At 40.7% G+C, this 23,120-nt stretch overlaps 2 protein-coding genes across 5 annotated transcripts in view; both read left to right on the top strand.

Annotated features, from left to right (window-relative positions):
• The window catches only part of znf148 (zinc finger protein 148), a 67,687-nt gene extending 58,285 nt beyond the window's left edge, over positions 1-9,402 (top strand). For both annotated transcript variants that reach the window (XM_063052422.1, XM_063052421.1), the window contains exon 8: positions 1,340-9,402. In XM_063052422.1, coding sequence (XP_062908492.1) covers positions 1,340-2,941 — 1,602 coding nt within the window. In that variant the 3' untranslated portion in view covers positions 2,942-9,402. The remainder of the gene's footprint in view (positions 1-1,339) is intronic.
• A 4,022-nt stretch (positions 9,403-13,424) lies between these two features.
• Positions 13,425-23,120, top strand: part of slc12a8 (solute carrier family 12 member 8) — a 148,818-nt gene continuing 139,122 nt past the window's right edge. The window contains exon 1 of one of the 3 annotated variants that reach the window (XM_063050152.1): positions 13,425-13,664. The gene's annotated coding sequence lies outside the window, so the exon portion shown is untranslated. Of the gene's footprint in view, positions 13,728-13,761; positions 13,974-23,120 lie in introns of those variants that run through there. The other 2 variants (XM_063050151.1, XM_063050150.1) reach the window with 2 other exon arrangements.

Genomic DNA, 23,120 nt, shown 5'->3' with positions numbered 1-23,120 from the left:
TCCATTATGTACCACGTCATGTAACGAGGGTGATCATGATGTGAGGCGGTACGGTTAGCACAATGGTTTACAGGTTCAATTCCCACCATTGCCTGTAAGGAGTTTGTACATTCTCCCCATGGCTGCATGGGTTCCTCCCACAGTCCAAAGACGTACCAGGTTGGTAGGCTAATTGATAATTGTAAATTGTCCCATGATCAGGCTAGGATTAAATTGGGATTGCTGGGTGGTGCAGTTTGCTGTTCCAGAAGGGCCTATTATGCACTGTATCCCAATAAATAAATAAAATCGTGGTCTTTCCATGATCATGACTGTTCTTGGCAGATTTCTCTACAGAAGTGGTTTGCCTTTGCCATCTTCTGGGCAGTGTCTTTACAAGACAGGTGAACTCCAGCCATTGTCAATACTCTTCAGAGATTATGGTTACATAACCAGGACTTGTGAAATGCACCAGCTGCTCATACGACCATCTTCCACCTGCTCCTATGGTGTCATGTGCCCCTGATGGTGGGGCTAAGTAGGTGCTACACATTGCCCAAGGGTGACTTGCAGATTAGCGGAGGGAAGGGGTGCTTTACACCTCCACCCTGCCACCCAATCTGTAGCAGAATTAGGCCATTTGGCCTATCGTATCAGCTCTGCCATTCCATCATGACTGTTTTATTACCCCTTCTCAACCCCCATTCTCCTGCCTTCTTCTTGTAACCTCTGACACAGTTACTAATCAAGAACCTATCAACCTCCGCCATAAATATACACCAGTGTCATATTCCTTTTAATACGTGGTGCTTTAAAATTATGAACAGGATGCTTAACAAGTAACTTTGGAAAAACTATGTAATTTTCACTGATAGAATAGGAACAGGAATATCAAAAATAAGAAGGATGCAGCAATGCTCAGTATAACAGCTGTGTATTGTTGGCTGCTGACATGTTCTATTTGCAGTTAATTAATTTGAAAAATAATTTATTGACTGAAAAACAAGAACAGATTTAAGTAATTTGAACAAAACAAAGATGTTATTCTCGCTGCTGTCTGTAAGGAGATCGTATGTTCTCCCCGTGCCAACGTGGATTTCCTCCAGGTGTCCTGGTTTGGTTAATTGGTTATTGTAAATTGTTCTGTGACTAGACTAGGATTAAATCGGGAGATTGCTGGGTTGCGTGGCTGGAAGGGCCTATTCCGTGTTATCTCAATGAAGAAATAAAATAGGTAATTTAAAATTTGTAACTGATGGCATTTAAAGCTGAAGGTAAACTATACAGAATGTGCATTTCTTTGGGGGGCTTGTGAGAATAATTAATTTTAATGATATTGGTTCTAATATTATTTTTGCAGTATTTCTCCAGAACTGATCGCGTATTAAAGCATAAACGGATGTGCCATGAAAACAGAGACAAAAAACTCAAGTGTGCTTTGAAGATGAGCGATATGGGTGGAAATGAGGATGATCAAAGCATTGCTCTGCTACATAAAGATAATCCAATACCACGGAAGAAGAAGCAGAAAGCAGGGGAGAAATCAAGATCCACTGGCCCCCTCTCTGAAAAAGAGTACCCCTTGGAAAAGCTTGACCAGAAAAAAGATGAGAATGACAGCGATTATCCATCGCTTTATAGTATTGCCTCAAAAGTGAAGGATGAATATATGGTAACTGAATACTCTGTTGAAATACCACATTCATCCAGTAGTGGCAACCCTTTGGAAAGTACATCCAGGGACGTCCATCCACCTAAACTGGTCATCAAGAAGGTGAGCAGTAAGAGGAGCCAGAAAGTCCAGTTGGAACCCAGCCACTCAATGCCAGCTTTATCAACTTATGAAGAAAATAAAGTTACTAAATATACTTACGAACTGATTGGTAAACAAGGACTGCTGGATTCTGAAGGAAGTCATGATATGGACCAGGTAGATTCCTTACAGGAAGTTCCCAGCAAACCCATGCATAGCAGCAACAACTATGATGATGCAATGCAGTTTCTGAAGAAGAAGCGGTATCTGCAAGCAGCAAGTAATAACAGCAGAGAGTATGCCATGAATGTAGGCCAGATAGCATCTCAGCCATCTGTGACCCAAGCCGCTGTAGCCAGTGTCATCGATGAAGGCGCCGCAGCGTCGATGTTGGATTCTCAGTCACTGAGTGTTGAAATAAAGAACAGTCATGATAAAAGTGGGATTCCTGATGAGGTACTGCAGACGCTGCTAGAGCATTATTCTCATAAGGCAAATGGACAACATGAAATGCCTTTTAGTGTTGCTGATACAGAAGTGGCCTCGAGTATGTCAATTAACACTTCAGATGTGGCTGAGGTTGCACAAGCCGAGAGAGTTGGTGCAAGTTCTCAATCAGCCTCTTCGGACAAAGCCAGTATGCTTCATGAATATTCAAAATTTCTCCAGCAAGCTTTGGAAAGAACAAGCCAGAATGATGCATATTTACCCAGTCAGAGCCTTGCTTTTGCAACTGAAACTCCAAACCTCACCAATCAGCCATTGTTTTCCTCCATGGCCTCAATGACTATGCAGCGTGGCTTTAGATCGAGCATGAATTCACCACTGCGACCTTCTTCTGAAAAATCCCATTATGGCTTAATGGTTGGTGAGTCGCAGCACACTTTCTCTTTTTCAAATGAAGAGGCAAACCATAATTCTGTCTCTGCACAAGAGTTCTTGGATCAAATGACTTCTCAGAAGAAGGTAGAAGCTCAGCCGGTTCACCAGGCTTACCAAATAGGCACGTTTGAACAGACATTCAGATCTCAGTACCAGAATGCAAGGCCTGGTATAACTCCCCCATACAGTGCCTCCAATGGACAAGTAAACCTGAGGGTGCGTGGGACTAGTGCAGAGTTTTCAGAGTTCCCGTTAGTCAGTGTACAGGAGGGAAGAGGTCAGATGACATCTTCGCCAGATGCCACAGCTAGTCAGGCCTTTGGATAGCAGGAAAACCTGACCTTTGTTTTTAGTATTAAAAAAATCATGGGCTAGCACTTCAGATTGACAATTCTTGTGTTATGTGCTGCTCTGTATAGGATGGCGTGCAGTATAAACAGTAGCTAATGCAGTTTTTGTTCATATAGAAGCCTTGAAAAAGGCCCATTGAATACCAAAACCCATTTGTGCTGCGGTGCAACATTTTAGAAAAGTTCCCTTTGCATTTTTCAGCCGTGCACAGCATGTCACAGGTTATTGTTTTGTAGCAGGGCTTAACTGTTGTTTAACACTGATGCTGCTGTTATGCCTCACCTTGTAACATGCCCCAAAATATTTTGGCACTTTTTAAAAGAAAAAAATTAATTAGTCACTTCTACACTTAGGGTAAAACCAAACTAATAACTTAGTTTCTTTGGATTTTCTTTTGAAATTATGCACTTTTCTAATCAGATTTACTAAGATTGTAAACAAAGCTTAACATTTTTTTTCATGTTTATATGTAGGTGAATGCTTAAAAGGAATTGGGACATAAATTTTATCTAACATGCATTTTTTCACATTAGGAAGCCCATAAATTTGAATGGGAGAAGAATGATAATCAACAATTATCTGTTGAACATTCTATTTATTCCATGAGTTTAAAATATTAAATTTTATTTATTTTATAAATGAATGTGGGGATTTAGTTCCTCAAGCCACATACTTCCCTGGTTGTGCGATGCAGCTTTTGGTTCTCCATGATATTGGATTGCCTATTAAAATATAGTTTATGTCCCTATTTTTGTATGTTTAGTATATAACACCTTGTGTTTCCTTGCTGAAAATTTACCTTTTAATTTATATACAGTACCTACCCATTTATTATATAATACCTTGTCTGCATAACAATATTTTTCAAAAGTATATTATACAGCAAGTACACCACACAAGTGCATCATCCCACAAATGGTTTTGTTGCCCTTTCTGTAAATGTGATTTTGTACATTGCAGTGTACTGTGATTCTATAGCTTGAAAACACTTCTACTTTTGAATCAGTTGATTAAGAATCTTTCTTCCCTATAATTACTAAACTGTCATCTCAATTGGAGATATAGTTGTCACCTTTTTCATTTTCAGGTAGTAATCATTCCTTGTAAGCAAAATTATTTTAAGGCTTTGGCTTAGCATTGTTCAGAATTGCAGTGACCTCCAAATACGGTTACTTAAAGGGTTGAACTCTTCCAATAAAATGACATGCCAGATGCTTTCATAAGTTTACAAAGGAATAAATTGATCTATAGTTTAGTGGAAAGGTTTGAAATGAGATGGACAACACTGGTTAAAACCCTTTTGAGATTTGTATGATTTTTGGCTATCTGGCTGATCAGTGCAAACTTCATTCTGTATTGTGCTTAAGCCAAAGATTTAAACGTATTTTTATATTTATATCATCTTTGTGGCATTCATAACATTCTAATACTTACTGGTGAGAGTTTTAAGTAGGAGTGCAGTGTTAAAGTAAGTTGGGAATGATGGCCAGAGAAACTCTTAAATATGCTTCTAACTTTTTTTTGTAATTTACCAGACTTGACCTGGGTAACTAACTGCACTTAAAATTAACTTTTTAAAGTGGCATCTGAGACATCATAAATGCAAATTCCTTATGCCCTTGTGCAGTTTAGTTGAGGCTAAGCCATTGTGTAGATGTAATATTATGAGCCATTTATACGTAGTGGTACATTTCAGGAAAAAAAAAGCAAATCTGTGTTTCAGCTGTCCCCTCTCATCACCTTAGTTCCAAAACTCTGATTTTGAAATCTATTTGGGGGGCTGCCATGCAAGTATTAACATCCCATCTTTAACCATGTCCACTATACAGATAAATGATGTGCATGAGTAGATAATGGTTCCTTCTATTACTAGCAACAGAAGTAACATACTCATACTCATGAGGCAATAAGTTAAAAATGAAATATAAAATTAAGAAGTCCTTAGTCCCAAGTAGACTGTGATGTGCTCATCTTGGGGATTCTCCTGTTTTCTGTCAGACACACTTAAGTCTTTATGGACCCCAGTTTAAAACCTTGGGTATAAAAGTTGGTTATAAATGTATTTATTTTTACTGGATGTAGAACACTGGACCAAATAACAAGATGTCTTGCAGATGTGACTACTTCGATAATTGGGAGTACATTCAGCAGCCATCAGTTTAAAGTTTAGAAACGAGTTAAGTGATCAATACTTTGCTTTCTCAAGATGGGCCACTCAGTAGAAATGAGGCAGCTGCAATTTTTTTTCACATGGCTACTATTCAAAGCTCATTGAAGCGCTGCCTATACGCAGCATATTGCTCATGAACTTCCACTTTGCACTGAAATGAGCACTAATGCTTTAAATCAATTCTGTAAATCTTTAAATTCATGCCAGCCGTAATAATTAACTGAGAAAACATTTCAAGTTATTTTTGCCCCTTTTAAAGAAGGATCTAGAGTTGCAGTGGCTGCTGGGCTCAACTGTGTTTAGTGGAGTTCATAAATGAAACTGCATTGCTATTTTTACTTTCCCGTTTCTGGGGATATTTAAACAAAAAACCTCTGAGTTGATAAGGTGTACAATGTACATTAAAATGTGCACTTTTTAAAATACTTTCCTTAGAAGGTGTGAGATGTACATGAAAACTATTATCAAACTGTAATTCAAAATGTGTGTTTTATAGTGCTAAGAGGCTATTTTGTGCTATTAAATTCATTTAAGTATCTTCTATAAACACAGGTAACATTTGATTATGGCCAATGTGTAAATGATGATTCTTTACAGTTGGTGGCGATCTGTACTTGTAATGGCTTGGGTTCTTTTTAAATGTATTGTATCTTTAGTGATTACAAATATGGTTTCATTCAATTTTCACCTTTATGGCTCCTTTAATTGAAACAAATGCATTCCAAGAATGTAAAGTTGTATTTAATGCTCTGGAATTTTTGCATGTGCACATTGTTTGTTTTCATTTCGTCACCCAATATTTTAGCATGAGATGTTAACCTTTTAGATGATGTGTCATAGAAGAAAGGGGGGGGGGGAGCCCTGAAGTTCGTATTCAACAGCAAAAATTAATTGAAATGTAATGTGCTTGAGGAAGTATTCTTCTCCCTATATAATTGCAGAAGCTTTTTTTTTTGTTTTGGGAGAAAGGGGATGGCATCTTACATTTTGAAAAAAGTTTATGTTGAGGATTTCTGATGTAATGAGAACCTGACATACAATTCAGATTCATAGCTTTATGTAAATAAATGCTTCAACAAAATAATCTACGCTGACTTCCAGACAATGTTGGCAGTGAGGGATTGAAACTGCATATCTATACAGAGCAGCAAAATGGATTATATACTAACGTAGGTAAAACTGCATCACATTTACAAAGGAGTTGCATAGATTTTATGTTATTTGCTAGCCTTTTATACACTGATGGACTTGCCAAGTGATACTTTATTCTAGTTTCTTTTAGTACACTGGTCAATTTTGTACGTAAGCTTGCTTTTCTATTAATGTAGAGGCACTAACTAGAGAGATCAATTTTGTAGTATATTGTAAAAGCTAAATTTGTTACAAATTCTGTTGGCCACGGTTTATGTATGAAAAACAATTATGCTTCCTTTGCTCATTTCACTACTTTACAATCAAGTTGTGATAGAGAACTGTGTGCTTGTTGAAATCAATAAATCTCTCTTTTGTTCACCCCACATAAAACTTATCATCACTTCAGTATCTTTTACATTAAGGGTTTTTGGGGAATAGATTTATCAGTAGTAGATGTAGATACAATATTTTGCAACATGTCATCAAATATTGTTTAGATATGTAATAAAGCAAGATCCTACAAAATGCTTTAAACTGTTACTGAAAGATATACAGTACTTTGTAAGCGGTGTATTAGAGAAATTGGAAGTATCACATTTTCATCTTTAAGGAGTCTTTAATACATAGTTATAAATAAATGTTCAGAAATCAGTTGTTTGTTGTTAATTTATAAACAATGATGCTGCATAACAACATTTGAATTCGGGAAATGCTGTCATATCTTGAAGGATTCTGCGTGGAAGAAAAATTTAGTGTATAACATTTGTGTATAAAATATGCGGTGTTATTTTCATACATCTTCACATCTGTGACATTTTTATCACAGTGAAGATCTGAATGACATTTGTTTTAGTTTCAAAATAAAAAAAATTAAAAGTGATACTACGTCTTTGTTTATAATTGTGGCATCATTATCGATGCTGTGTGAATTTAGATTGTGATAGGTATTTACTGTGCAGGGCCAGGGCATGGCCTTTTTGCCAAGCTCAGCTTTCTAACAGTAGCTGACACTTCCAGGAATTGAAGAGTTGTTTTTGTGTAAGTTAAACTTTCAACCAATAATATTCTTTGTTCAGCTTCTTGCCGTAAATGGGAGCCAGTTTTCAGTTTTGAATGTAACTTGCGAGCAATAATCAGTCTGAAGTTAAAAGAACAGCTTTGCAAACAAGCAGCAGTGTCTACAGAGCACTGGCTGCTCAAGAGATGCAGTGTAAAACAATGGGATTATCTTATTTGGGCATGTATCAAAACCAGACAACACTGACTAAGCTCTTAGATCAAATTGGTACTGTCTCTTAGCATGTCAAATAACCCATCTCTCAATAGTTGGGAGATTTGTGTACTCAAAATCAGCCTTCAGCCTTCACTGCATTAATTGTGGGTGTTTGGGATCTCTGTCACCAGAGGCTTTGAGACTAGTGGTTCCCAAAGTGGATGGTATTGCCCCCCCCCCCCCAGGCTGTAGGAGATTCTAAAGGGGTGATAAAGTAGTGGTTCCCAAAGTGGGTGATATTGCACCCCCCCAGGGCTGTAGGAGATTCTAAAGGGGTGATAAAGAGTGTTTGGGTTTTGCCCAAGCTATTATGACATTGCAACATTCCCCTTTATTGATCGCAGCACGTGCTTACACCTGCAGTTGCAGAAGAAGGAGTTAAACAATCTGGAAATTCTTCACTGGGTAACCTTGCAAGAAGAAATTATCAAAATTCAGAATGATGTAGAAGCAAAAATGTTTTTTTAAAGATGTCGGTTTTTCAGGTATGTGGCTACACTGCCATACACTGGCAACTTTTGGCTTTTGCTGTCACAACTTGAACCAGATATTTAAACTCTTGCTAAAATACCATCAAACTTGAGGATCACATTGATATTGTAGCTGCTGTATAGCACAGAGGTACTGTGTAAGCTAGGTTTAAAGACAAATAAAAACTTAAAACTATCATTTTTCTCATATTAGCATATGATAGACATGTTTTTACACTGTGGGGACACTGGGAAGTATATTGTGCTTACGAGGGGCTTTGAGAGCTAGGTTGATGGATTCTGTCTTAATGTCTGTCAAACTAGCTTGATAGTTCTGTTTTTGCATTCAGATGTATGGCTTGTATGTAATATTCTTTTGTTAAGTCCAAAATATTGGTGGATTGATGTACAAGGAGTGAATAATTAAAGCGTCTATTTATAAGGATATGCTGAACATGTGTTGTTTGATTGAAAAAAAAACAGACTGATTTAATGGCATGAGAACAAAAGATAACAGAGTTTGCCTCTGTATGCTTGTGGAATTTGTATTTATTGGGGTACCTTTCCCTGGGGTTTTCGGACTTTGCCTAGAGCGGGAATTGTGATTGGTGCCTCGGACGCAGTTTGGTTTCGCGAGTGAGTGAGTCAGAATTTGGAGTTCCACCATCAACAGCGACAATCAAGTGGAGGCTAAAAATTCCAAGCTCTGAAATGTTTGTGACCTACTACGTAGTATTTTGAGTGGTTTATTTGTGCTTTATATTTTTATGATCATAAATTCAACTTTAAGTTAACTTTGTTATGCTTGTAAGCTGATTACCAGATCTCCTGGACCGTTGAATAATTTGGGTTTGATCAACCCAGCCCATTACAATTGCTTACTTGTCAGAATTATTTGCAACATTTAATGAAACCAATCTTCAATTGCAAGAAAATTATGTAAATCTTACCAAAGTCAAATCAGTTGTCTCCATATTTCTGTCCAAGTTAACCCTATTTAAGTTCAATATTGGTTGTCAAAATCTTTTCCTATTTCCAAGCCTCTGAGTACCAGTTTATGATCTTCAAGTATACTGTCCCCACCGGGATGAGTTGCATGAAGACATGTAAGAGATTTCAGGATCTTTTCTTGATCCAAATTCTAGATTGGGTAATAAATTCATTCCTGAACATTTGTAATGAAGAATGAACAAGAACGATGGAGGAAGAACTGATTGCGCTACAAAATGAGTTTGAGATGATATGATTGTTTGAACCATGGCTTCAAGGCTTTTGGTTGCTGGAAGCAATCTCTAAATGCTGTCCTGTATTGTGGAAACAGGTCAAGATGCTCTCTATTGCCTTTCCAACATCATAGGAGCACAGTTTCAGTGCTTTCAAATCAGACTGTGAATTACTGAACATGGAGATTTGGGACTCCCTGAGTGACACTCAGCCCATTGTTGAGAAGCTGATATCACTACATCAAGCCCATCCGTCTCACTGAAAAGTAAAAAAAACAATGAAGTAGTGAATTGTTGGATGACTATTGTACACTCATTGATGAAAATTATTTTTACTGCAATTAAAGAAATAATCTTATAGCTTTAAATAGAGTTGAATAATTTTTGCAATTATTTGTCACTGCTTTGAACTTGCAGTTCCTATTTTAGACCAGAAGACAGGAGTAGAATTAATTAGGCCTTTCATCCCGTCAAGTCTTCTCTGCCATTTCATCATGGCTGATCCATTTCCCGCTCAACTTCATTCCCCTGCCTTCTCCCTTTATCTTTTCATGCCCTGACTAATCAAGAATAGATCAACCTCTACCTTACATATACCCAATGACCTAGTCTCCACAGCTGCATGAGGCAACGAATCCCACACCCTCTGGCTAAAGAAATTCCTCATCTCCATTTTAAATGGGCATCCCTCTTTTCTGAGGCTGTGCCCCCGGTCCTAGAATTGCCCCATTCTCTTCCCCTCCACTCTATCAAGGCCCTTCAGTATTTGATAGGTTTAAATGAGACCCTCTCCATTCTTCTGAATTCCAGCGAGTACAGGCCCAGAGCCATCAATCACTCCTCATATGATAAGCGTTTCATTCCCAAAATCATTCTTGTAAACCTTCTCTGAACCCTCACTAACGTCAGCGCATCGTTTCTTAAATTAGGGGTGAAAAACTCACAATACTACAGGTGAGGCCTCACCAGTGCCTTATAAAGCTTCGACATCACATCCTTGCTTTTATATTCCAGTCCTCTCAAAATGAATGCTAACATTGCATTTGCCTTCCTCACCACAGACTGAACCTGCAACTTAACCTGTGAGGATCCTGCACAAGGACTCCCCAAGTCCCTTTGCACCTCAGATTTTTGAATTTTCTCCCCATTTAGAATATAGTCCACAGTTTTGTTCCTTCTACTAAAGTGCATGACCATACACTTCCTGACACTTTTCAATATGCCACTACTTTGCCCAGTGTCTTAATCTGTCCAAGTCTTTCTGCAGACTCTCTGTTTCCTCAACACTACCTGCCCCTCCACCTATAGTCAGGTCATCTGCAAATTGGTCACAAAGTCATGAATTGCATAATCCAAGTCAAGAAGCAGCCCTGACACCTGTGGAACACCACTCGTCACCAGCAGCCGATCAGAAAAGGCTCCCTCTTTGCTTCCTGCCAATCAGCCAGTGCTCTGTCCATGCTGGTATCTTTCTTGTAATACCATGAACTCTTGTTAGTCAGCCTCGTGTGGCACCTTGTCAAAGGCCTTCTGAAAATCCAAATGCACAACTTCCACCAATTCTCCTTTGTCTATCCTGCTTGAATTCTAACAGATTTCTAACAGAAATTCCTTTCCAATGAGGAATTTTTTCTCTCACCATGCATTGTCAATCAAAATTCTTTGTAATTCTATGTAATGGCTGGAAAGGTAAAGGGGATGCTGGGCATGTGGTCTGGGAGGCAAGGAGCCAGTAACCTGAGAAGGTTTGAGAGCCATCTGTGTAAAGTCACCCAAGTGAAACAAAAATATAAATATACGAGAATAGTCAGATTGGTGGGAATGGTCAAGGAACACTAATAAGAATGACAGAAAGATAGGGTGACTAAGAATCTATTCCTTTGTCTTTCGACTTCTGCAACGGAGAACATTTGTCTGCAACTCGTTGGTATGTTTTTTTTTGCCTAGATGAATTATACCTGTGTTTTTGGGTGGTGTGGTGGAGATTAGTCTCTACCAAAGGAGGTGTAAGGTGTTCCTTCCCTCCACTAGCCTGCAGGTCACCCTTCAACAACGTGTAGCACCTGCTTAACGTCCCCCCTCCCCCACGGTCAGGATCATGTGAAGCCACGGGAGCAGGTTGTACGAACAGCTGGTGCATATCGCATCTCCTGTTTGTGCCACCACCAGTGCCAGATAGACAATTTCTGAAGAGCATTGATAATGGCTGGGGTCACCCGTCTTGTAAATACACTACTCAGAAGGCTATATCAAAGCAATTCGGTAGAAAAAATTGCCAAGACCAATTGTGATCATCCACGTCATACGACACGGCACATAATAATGACCTGTGCTTTGGAAATCTTAATATACATAGACGTTCGATTGACAAAATCTCAATTGGCATTTAAATACACAGTGCCATTCGGATAGACTGAACAAGAATTGTTTTTCTTATGAGGTAAGAGATCACATGAATCGTACTTGAGGTAGGAGGGTAACAGATAGGAGTCAATTCCAAGAACCCGACGTGGCTCCTGCGTAGCATTGCAAAATACAAGCGGTCGGGCTGTTACAGAAAGATATTTGTACGTGGGATTAACCCAAATGGAGTTGTGCCTATTAGGATTGGGGCCAAAGTAGGTATCAAATGCCAATTTTCAATCCTGACCTCCAGCGCTTTGAGTTTGCATATTTTCCCTTTGCCTGCATCGTTTCCTCCTCTTCCCAAAGCTCCAAGGGTTGATCGGTTAATTGGCAAAAATAAATTGTCGGCGGTGTTCAGGAGAGTGCAGCAGAACGGGATGGGAAAATGGGATTAGTGTCGGAAGTGTGACAGTTGGTCAACCTGGATTTGGCGGCTGAAAGAAGGCATTCCCGTGTTGTACTTTTCCTTCACTCGTCATCATTATCCATGACCAGGATTGTTCTTGCAAATTTTCCTACAGAATTGGTTTGCCATTGCCGCCTTCTGGGCAGTGTCTTTACAAGGTGGACGACCCAAGCCATTATTTAGAATTTATTTAAATCTTACATCCATCCCGCAGCAGGAAGGAGTAAAAATCTTTGCGTTATTACTCCGTTGCAATGTACAGACATGTAATTTTAAAAGTCTGATTGCTTGTAGAAAGAAGCTGTCCCGTAGCCCACTGGTCCTGGCTTTAATGCTGCGGTGCCGTTTGCCAAACAGAAGCAGCTGAAACAGTTTCTGGTTGGGGTGACTGGTGTCTCCGGTGATCTTCCAGGCCACCTTTCTGCATCTGCCGCTGCAAATGCCCTCATGAAGGGAACACATCCACAGACGCCCAGTCTGTACCGCTCTCTGCATTGCCCAGCGATCAAGATTGGTGCAGTTCAGTTACCAGGCTGTGATACTGCCTGTCGATATGCTCCCAGTAGTGCCTCTGTAGAAGGTATTGTGGATTTAGGGGCCCATGCCGAACTTCTTCAGTCGCCTGAGGTGGAAGAGACACTGTTGTGCTTTTTTTTTGCCGCAAAGCCAGTGTTTACAGTCCAGGTGAGATCATCGGTGGTGTGTATGCCGATATGAATACTTTTCAGAGATTGACTGGTGTCAGTGGACACCTAACCGGGCTCCAGCTGCTCATACAACCATCCACTCCCTCCTCCCATGGCTTCACGTGACCCCGATGGGGTTGGTGGGGGGATGCTCAGCGGGGGTTACACCGTGCTGAGAGGTCACCTGCAGGGGACGGAGGGACGGAGCGCCTTCCACCTTCGGAAGAGACGTATCTCCGCTTCACCATATGCATGAATTGCATCTTACTAAGGTGTACATGGTTTGACTGGAATGTCAATTTCGATTTGCAACTACTCCCCTCGCAATTGACCTCAGTTTCCACTCAATTTGCATTCTAAACTTCACCAACAATTGATTTGTTTTAATAGTCAATGCGTCTGATGTTGAGGAAACTTGCCCCAAAGGATTGGTTGCCTCAGTGTCGCGAGCAGATCAAGGTTAAATGTGACGTGCAACTTCGGAATTAGATTCCGCTAATGGTTAAGTGTTGGCGGGGATAGCCGCTCATGTTGTTAATCACTTTAGGTAGGGCGTTTTGCGATCAGCAGTTTTTTGATAATACGTGGCAGACTGAGTGTGGCCGGGAATGCGATCAATCTCTACCTGAGGAACAGGTAGAGAACTGCTCTGCGATTTCTGCAGTCTTATCCTGGAACCCGTGTACTCTCTGAAAACAGCACCATAGACCGATCTCCCGTTACCCTGTCCCGCCTCTGTGGTCGCCAGCTGTAACCTTTTTTAAAAAACAAAGCACATTAAACAGCTCAAAATAAGGAATGAGGAAGTTAACACAAGTGTCAGCATGCGGACTCTATCAGAACCTGTTTCTCTGCGTCTTCCTACTAGAAATGAACCGCCCCTCCTGAAAATTATCTCTTTCTGAACAGGAATTATTGTAACAGTTAAAAGGTAAAGTTGTGAAGGATGATCAGAATTTGAGGGCGAATGCAATTGACAGCCCTGGCTCGAAATGTAAGTTAGAAGTTTTATTTATTGTGCCGACATTTTCAAAATTCCTATGTTTGTTTTGTGGGAATAGTTGAAAAGTTTTGTGTTTGGTGAGGGAGGGACAGAAATTGTCACCCGGATCCGGATGCAGATATCGTTTACATGTTGGCACTCGAGCAGTTGTTCATCCTGTCAACTAAATCTTGCAGAACTCCAAAATCCTGTGCAAAACTCTGGCGCTCGACCCTTAAAGGGGCATTTCTTTCCCAGGTAAAGTACTAATGTTTTATTTGTTGCAGAGAAGGAAGATGTATACATTTTACTTTCGCAATCGTAGATATGTAACCAGTTTCTTTTACCAAACTACTATTTGGTGACGACATGGTGATTTTTAAATCTTCATGTGTCGTTTATTTCCTGAAGGCATGCAAAATGCAATTGTATATTCTTGAAAGGTGTGGTAAACGGATTGTCGCAGAGAAGGAAAAATGTAAGGTATAAAATAGATTGAATGAGACCAGTGTCATGCTAAGGTAGAAAACACCACGATTTAAGATGATTTTTAATTGCCCCCTCAGTTCTGAGTGAAGGGAGACCAGCATATCAGCCGTAATGCATTTTCAGAAAGCAAATGCGTACTATGAACTCTTGTGGAGAAACGCTGTATTTAAGTGGGAACTTTTTTCCCCCTTCCGACAACAAAACTTTCTGGACTCTGATAGTCATTGACGTGTTTTAGGCATTAACCCAGCCGTGGGCTTTTTTGGCGATAAATTGCTTTATTGTGGCCATTTGATATAATCTGAATTGGTATATTCGATGTCTTTGTCATCAGTTCATGGTGTTGATTTCTTGACAGCATTCTATCATTTTCTACTACCATACTTCTAAATGCTATTTTATTGTGTCTTTGTGAATATGAAACGGACACAGTCGGCACCCCCAGTCTTTTTCCCGTTTGTTAACGTTATGATTGATCTAATTATAAGTTCAATTCTGCAATTCCATCAACATTTCAGACGAAATATTAAGTAACAATGCCTTAAAATATTCATAATTTGTTTCACTGTTTCCTATTGAGAAGAGTTCCAAATACTCACAACTTTCAAAGAGAAAAGCCAAAAAAAAAAAATTCCAACAGCTTTTAAATCTGGAGTTCCCAACCTAGGATCCATGGAGTCCTTGGTTAGTGGTAGAGGTCCATAGCATTAAGAAAGGTCAGGAACATTTGCTTTAAATGGAGAACCCCTTACTTACAGCCAGTGATCCCTTGTTCAGAAGAAGAAACATCTTCTCCTTCTTCACCCCATCATGAATCATCCTTCAAAGTTTTAGTCTAATCAACCTCTTCATGTCTTCCAGCACATTAACAACCTTCCTTAAATGGGGAGACCAATGCTACACAGTAGTCTGGATATGATCTCACTATCACTGAGGCATAACCCTGTATAAAATTCTACAGGTAATTAATGTTAGCATTCCACTAGCTTACCAATTACTTGCTGTGGCTGCATATGAACCTTTAGTAAGTGAAGTACTAGGACAATTTCATATTTTCCTGCATCAGGGATAGGGTATAGGGTTAACTATACCAGTAGATACTCCTTCAATGATAATGGGCTGCACGTTACCGTAGCTGTTAGCACAAAATTTGACAGTACAGGCAACCCGGATTCAATTCCTGCCATTACCTGTAAGGAGTTTGTACGTTCTGGGTGGGTTTCCTCCGGGTCCTCCCCCAGTCCAAAGAAATACCAGTTGGTACGTTAATTAGTCATTGTAAATTGTCCTGTGATTAGGCTAGGATTAAATTACTGGGTGGCAGAACTCGCAATAAATAAATACATCATAATAAGATCACGTGATACTAGGTCAGATAACTGAAAGTTCGAGTGAAATACTGGTGCAGAAATTCCATAAAATAGTTTGAATTTTGAAATACCTAGATTGTATGAGAACGAAGTAGCAGTGCACCATAAATACATCTGAAAGCATTGATTTCAAAGGCAATTTATCATCAAAGTATGTATATATCAACATATACAATGCTGAGATTCATTTTCTTGCAGGGTCCATGCCAAACACATCTAATTCTAACTGATTCTTTAAAAGCTACTAAGATTGTGTCATGGGTGTGCATCAACCCCAAGATTCTTCTTCTTGCAGGCATTCGCGGTATATTAGTACAAGAAACAATACACTCACCCAACAGGATGGATGAACAATCAATATGCAAAAAACAACAAACTGTGCAAATACAAAAAGAAAACAAAAGAAATAATAATAATAATACAAATAGAAAAGAAATCATACTTTATTATAAATACAAGCCTGATCCAGTTTTAGAGTCAGAATACCACAAATTATATTACTGGTAGGACAATCCATAATAACTGTCCAGATATAATAATACAGGATAAACAAGCAAGAACAGCTTATTTAGTAGCTATAGCTATTCCAAACACATACAATGTACAGAAATTAGTAAGTGAATAATAGCAGAAATATGCTGAATTAAAAGAGGAAATTGAAAGACTTTGGAATATGAACAGGCTACACATTGTCCCGATAGTAACATTTACAACAGGTATCATCCCAAAGGCACTACACTATTTAAATCTTCAGAAAGCCACAATACTAAACACCATGAGAATAGTATGAAAGTTCCTAGCAATTGACAAATAAGCATACTTGGCTATGCCCTTACCTTAGGGTTTACCAGCTTGATCCGAAAAAATAAATAAATAACTAGGTGACAAATATTGAGAATATGAGATGAAGAATCCTTGAAAATGAGTCCACAAGTTGTGGGAACAATTCAATGATGGGGCGAGTGAAGTTAACCCCTTTGGTTCAAGAACCTGATGGTTGAAGGGTAATAACTGTTCCTGAACTAGTGGTGCGAGTCCTGAGGCTCCTGACCCTCCTTCCTGATGGCAGTGTGGCCTGGACAGTGGATGTTCTTGATGATGGCCGCTGCTTTCCTACAACAGTGCTCCATGTAGATATACCCAGTGGTGGGAGAGCTCTACCTGTGATGGGCTGGGCTGTATCCGCTACATTTTGTATGTTTTTCAGTTCAAGAGCATTGGCGTTTCCATGCCAGGCTGTGAAGCAACCAGCCATTATATTCTCCAACGCACATCTATAGAAGTTTGTCAAAGTTTTAGATGTCATGCAAAATCTTTGAAAACTTCTAGGAAGTGGAGGCTCTACCTTGCTTTCTTCATAATGGCACTTTTATGCTTGATCTATGACAGGTCCCCTGAAATGATAACACTGAGGAATTTAAAGTTGCTGACCCTCTCCACCTCTGGTTCCTCCAATGAAAATTGGATCATGGACCTCTGGTGTCCTCCTCCTGTAGTCGATGATCGGCTCCCTGGTCTTGCTGACAATAAGAGAGAGTTTGTTATTGTGGTACCACTCAGCCAGATTTTCAGTTTCGCTCCTATATGCTGATTTGTCACCACTTTTGATTTGTCAGTGACTGTGGTGTTGTCAGTAAATTTAAATGTGGCATTGAAGCTGTGCTTAGGCTCACAGTCATCATTATACAGTGAGTAGACCAGGGGGCTAAGCATACTGCCTTTGGTGCACCTCTACTGCTGGAAAAGTGTGGAAGAGATGTTGCCAATCCGAACTGACTAGGGTTTGCAAGTGAGAAAATCGAAGATCCAATTGTACAAGGAGATATTGAGGCCTAGGTCTTGAAGCTTATTGATTAGTTTTGAGGGAACGGTAGTATTGAGTGCAGTGCTGTAGTCAATGAAGAGCTTCCTGATGTATGTATCTTCACTGTCCAGATGTTCCAGGTTAGAGTGAAGAGCCAATAACACGGCACCTGCTGTTGACGTGTTGTGACTGTAGGCAAACTGGAGTGGACCCAAGTTGCTTCTCAGGCGGGACTTAATATGTTTCATCACGAACCTCTCGGAGCACTTCATGACAGTGCATATATATGTGACTGGATGACAGTCATTGACACAGGTTACCATGCTCTTTTTGGCACTGATATAACTGAAGCCTGCTTGAAGTCCTCCCTTCGTCCCTCTCATGGCCATGGTGTTATACCTTCCCCTGCGTAACTGTGCTTTATATGCATTCTTGGGAGTTAAATCTGTTGAGCCATTCAGAAGATCAAGAAATCGCTAGTTCATTGAGATGGTTCAAAAGTAAGTTGACTAAAGGGAAATTACAGGCTGCGGATTGCACTGAGAGTAGTTGAGAAGAAATATATGAACAAGTTTTGTAAAATGCCCGCAAAGCATGGCTATTTTTTCAGCAGTGCCATCTTGCAAGATGTTGCTTAGTAGGGACTCCTCGTGTTAGTGAGTACAAGTCTTATGGGGCAAACGGGCCTTTGTGTAAATTAGGACTGGGGCCACCAAGAGGTTTTGAATGAGCCTGTTTTGGTGAGTGGAAGAGGGAGGTTGACCAGCAGTACATTAGATCAGTCTTGATGTTAGGCTACACTTGGAGTACTGTGTCCAGTTCTGGTCGCCTCACGATAGGAAGGATGTGGAAGCATTGGAAAAGGTACAGAGGAAATTTACCAGGATGCTGCCTGGTTTAGAGAGTATGCATTATGATCAGAGATTAAGGGAGCTAGGGCTTTACTCTTTGGAGAGGAGGAGGATGAGAGGAGACATGATAAAGGTATACAAGATATTAAGAGGAATAGATGCAGTGGACAGCCAGTGCCTCTTCCCCAGGGCACCACTGCTCAGTACAAGAGGACATGGCTTTAAGGTAAGGGGTGGGAAGTTCAAGGGGGATATTAGAGGAAGGTTTTTTACTCAGAGAGTGGTTGGTACATGGAATGCACTGCCTGAGTCAGTGATGGAGGCAGATACACTAGTGAAATTTAAGAGACTACTAGACAGGTATATGGAGGAATTTAAGGTGGGGGGTTATATGGGAGGCAGGGTTTGAGGGTTGGCACAACATTGTGGGCCGAAGGGCCTGTACTGTGCTGTACTGTTCTATGTTCATATCAAGTCTCTGAGCTACTGGTCTCAATGCTATTTGTAAGTTGTCTTTGTTTATCTTTATCTTGATGCAGCAGTTGCACAGAAAATTACATAAAATTGCCCAATCTTAGTTTTATTTCACATGATCAACTCAAGTGAGCAAGTATTGGTGTGTCTGGTGCCAGACGTGAGCAGGTTTTATAGGTGTTTATAACTGCAGTTGCTCATCAGCTTGGCACTTGCTTACTGTTACAGGTTATTTAACTTTCTGACCAACGTTTCGCTATCTATTAACAAACATAGCCAGGCTTTGTCTTAAGCCCAAAACCCAGAGCTCATTGTATTCGTGCATAAACTTCAGCGCTGTTGCGTTGTAAAATATCTCTTGCATTTGGTAGGCATTTCACAAAAATATGCAATTTAACAAGAAAGTCTGCAGATGCTGGAAAACCAGAGCGTAGGCGCAAAATACTGGAGGAACTCAGCAGGTCAGGCAGCATCTGTGGAAGTGAGTAGGAGACAAAATACTCTGCAGATGCTGGGGTCAAAGCAACACTCACAACACGCTGGAGGAACTCAGCAGGTCGGGCAGCATCCGTGGACAAGAACAGTCAACGTTTCGGGCCGGAACCCTTCGTCAGGACTGAAGAGGGAAGGGGCAGAGGCCCTATAAAGAAGGTGGGGAGGGGGGTGGGAAGGAGAAGGCTGGTAGGTTCCAGGTGAAAAACCAGTAAGGGGAAAGATAAAGGGGTGGGGGAGGGGAAGCAGGGAGGGAGATAGGCTGCCTATCACCTCCCTCATGGTTCCACCTCCTTCAACTACCCATTGTACTTTCCCCTATCCCCTTGTACTTTCCCCTTTCTTCACCTTTCCTGCCTATCCCCTCAGACACTCATTAGTCTGCCAAATCATACTACTTCTACCCGCAATGGTGAATGGCACAGGCAGCAATCCAGAAATCACTACCTGGGATGTCCTGCTTCTCAGCTTTCTACCTAGCTCTCTAAATTCCCTTTTCAGGACCTCCTTGCCTTTCCTACCATATCATTGGTGCCAATATGCATCAAGACTTCTGGCTGCTCACCCTCTCCCTTTAGAAAGCTGTGGACTTCATCTGAAGTATCCTGGCCCTGGCACCTGGGAGGCAACGTTCCATCTGGGCATCTTTATCGCATCCACAGAAACTTTTCTCTATTTCTCCAACATGAGCAGCACATCACACAAACCAATCTTCCGTCCGTGGACTCACTTTACACCGCACGCTGTCGGAGCAGTGCTGCCAGGATAATCAAGGACACGACCCACCCAGCCAACAGACGTTTTGTCCCTCTTCCCTCCAGGAGAAGGCTCAGAAGCTTGAAGACTCGTACGGCCAGATTTGGGAACAGCTTCTTTCCAACTGTGATAAGACTGCTGAACGGATCCTGACCCGGATCCAGGCCGTACCCTCCAAATATCCGGACCTGCCTCTCTGTTTTTTTCGCTGCCTTACTTCCCATTTTTCTACTTTCTATTTATGATTTAAATTTTTAATATTTTAATATTTACTCATTTTAACTATTTTTAATATTTATTATATTTAATATTTGTAATCCAGGGAGTGTGAAGCGCAGAATCAAATATCACTGTAATGATTGTACATTCTAGTACCAATTGTTTGGTGACAATAAAGTATAAAGTATAACTATGAAATCATTACTACTGCAGTCCTCTTCACCTCTCCTGTTCTGAGCCACAGCACCAGACTCAGTGCCAGGGACCCGGTCACTGTGGGTCCCTCGGTAGGTTGTCCCCTTCTACAGTATCCAAAGTGGTATACTTGTTATTGAGAGGATCAGCTGCTGGGTTCTCTGTATGGCCTCCCCATTTCCCTTCCTTCTCCTGACAGCCACCCAGTTACCTGCTTCCTGCAACCTACGGGTGACTACCTCCCTGTAGCTCCTATGTACCACTTCCTTAGTCTCCCAGATGAGCTGAAGGTCACCGAGCTGCAGCTCCAGTTCCTCAATACATTTTCTGAGGAGCCGCAGCTCGGTGCATCTGGTGTGGATGTGGTTATCCAGGAAGCTGTAGGTCTTCCAGAATTCCCACATCTCTCACACAGACCAAAACGTACTCCGCTGGAGCCATTCCCCTTGCCCTAACTGTGCCCTAACAGACAAGGAATTAAGAAAAAGGAACTTATCAGATACTTTACTTACTTTATACTTTATTGTTGCCAAACAATTGATACTAGAACATATAATCATCACAGTGATATTTGATTCTGCGCTTCACACTCCCTGGATTACAAATATTAAAAATATTAAACATAGTAAAAATTAGTAAATATTAAAAACTTAAATTATAAATCATAAATAGAAAATAGAAGATTGGAAAGTAAGAGAGTGCAAAAAAACCGAGAGGCAGGTCAGGATATTTGGAGGGTACAGCCCAGATCTGGGTCAGGATCCGTTCAGCAGTCTTATCACAATTGGAAAGAAGCTGTTCCCAAATCTGGCCGTACCAGTCTTCAAGCTCCTGAACCTTCTCCCGGAGGGAAGAGGGATGAAAAGTGTGTTGGCAGGGTGGGTTGTGTCCTTGATTATCCTGGCAGCACTGCTCTGACAGCGTGCAGTGTAAAGTGAGTCCATGGACGGAAGATTGGTTTGTGTGATGTGCTGCACCGTGTTCACGATCTTCTGCAGCTTCTTTCGGTCTTGGACAGGACAACTTCCATACCAGGTTGTGATGCACCCTAGAAGAATGCTTTCTACGGTGCATCTATAAAAATTAGTGAGGGTTTTAGGGGACAGGCCAAATTTCTTTAGTTTTCTCAGGAAATAATGGTGCTGGTGGGCCTTCTTGGCAGTGGACTCTGCGTGGTTGGACCAAGTCAGGTCATTTGTGATATTGACCCCATCTATGCCTAATATCACTGAAGCCTGATTAGGTGAAGCCACTCCAACACTGGCCCACTCACACAACAGCCGCTCCACTTTCCCTGCCTTATTTTTATTTGCCCCTTCTAATGAATTCCATCTATGATTGGGAGCAGTGCAACTCTGGGAAAAAAACTGCCAGGAAATGCTGTTTTCAAAAATTTTCAGCCACAGACCTAAATGAAATAGTTTCCTCTTCTTCTGCTCCCGCTCACTGATTGGGTTCAGTCCAACTCCAAAAATTTGCGGTGGGAGTGGTGGGTGCATGGAACGCATTGCTGGCAGTGGTAGTGGAGGTGGATACAATGGGGTCTTTTAAGAGTCTTAGATGGCTGCATGGAGCTTTGAAAGATAGAGGGCTATGCAGTAGGGAAATTCTAGGCAGTTTCGAGAGTAGGTTACATGGCTGGAACAACATTGCGGGCCAAAGGGCCTGTAATATGCTGTAGGTTTCTATGTAAGTGCTGCTTCTTTTAAAAAAATCTTCAGTCGTGCAAATAAGTGTACTTGCCACTTCTTCTCAAGTTCCTGCTCACTGATTGGGCTTGAACAGGGCTCTGCAATGTTTCTTCCGGTCTTCAAACTAGTGCCACGCTGTCCTTTGCCTGCATTTGTATTAATGTCTTACCTAAAAGCAAGTACTCTGACAGTCAGCACTCCTTTGAAACTGCACTAAAGGAAGAGGCTAGTTACCTTCATCTTCGAGGATGCCCTTGAATCTGGAACCTACAGAAAGAGAAGTATACAAGCTTGGTTTCACGGTACACATGGATCATAAGAAAGACTGGAGAAGATGTTCTTCTCACTGGGTTCAGATATGGCCCAAGCTTGGAGCGAAAGACACTGAAGTAGATTGATAGTTCGCAGAATTTAATGAGAACAGAGTTAGAGGGAAAAGAAAACAATAAACACTAAGCCAAACAGGTCCGTTAACTAAAACTCTCAAATGGAAAATGATGCCTACACTCGGCTGAAAAGAATAAATATAAAATGAATACCACTTGTCTTCAGAGTCAGTTGACTTGACAGTCCAATTTCTCAGGCAAGGCTGAATGCAAGCAGGTAGTGAAACGATGCTGTGCTGGGTTCAAGTCTTGACAAGCACTACGACGGAAAGAATGGAGTTAAATGCTATCACAATGAAATAATAATTAGCTGACACGTGCATATTCATGAGCGCAATTGCCGTATCTGCTGCACTGCTGAATCCGTGGTAGTGACAGTTCTATTGAGAGTAGAGAAAGCCAGATGGACATTTAATAGTGTTTAGAATTGTTTTTAGTTGGAGTAATTATGGAGATGGATTTCCTTTTGGATGGAGGGTTGAATGGATTTAAAGTGAGAGGTAAAAACATTTTTATTTGCTGAGTAGTTGGTGTTTACAATATTCTGTTCATTGTAATTATAAACAATTTGTATCAAAACTGCAACCTGAACTGATACAAAGTTCAAAGTACATCTATGTCACCATATGCAACTCTGAGATTCATTTTCTTGCAGGCATACTCAATAAATACAATAAC

This window comes from Mobula hypostoma, chromosome 6 (genome assembly GCF_963921235.1).
Source record: "Mobula hypostoma chromosome 6, sMobHyp1.1, whole genome shotgun sequence".
Taxonomy (NCBI): Eukaryota; Metazoa; Chordata; class Chondrichthyes; order Myliobatiformes; family Myliobatidae; genus Mobula; species Mobula hypostoma.
Note: the sequence above shows the minus strand (reverse complement) of the source record. Positions and strands in the feature narration are given on the sequence as shown.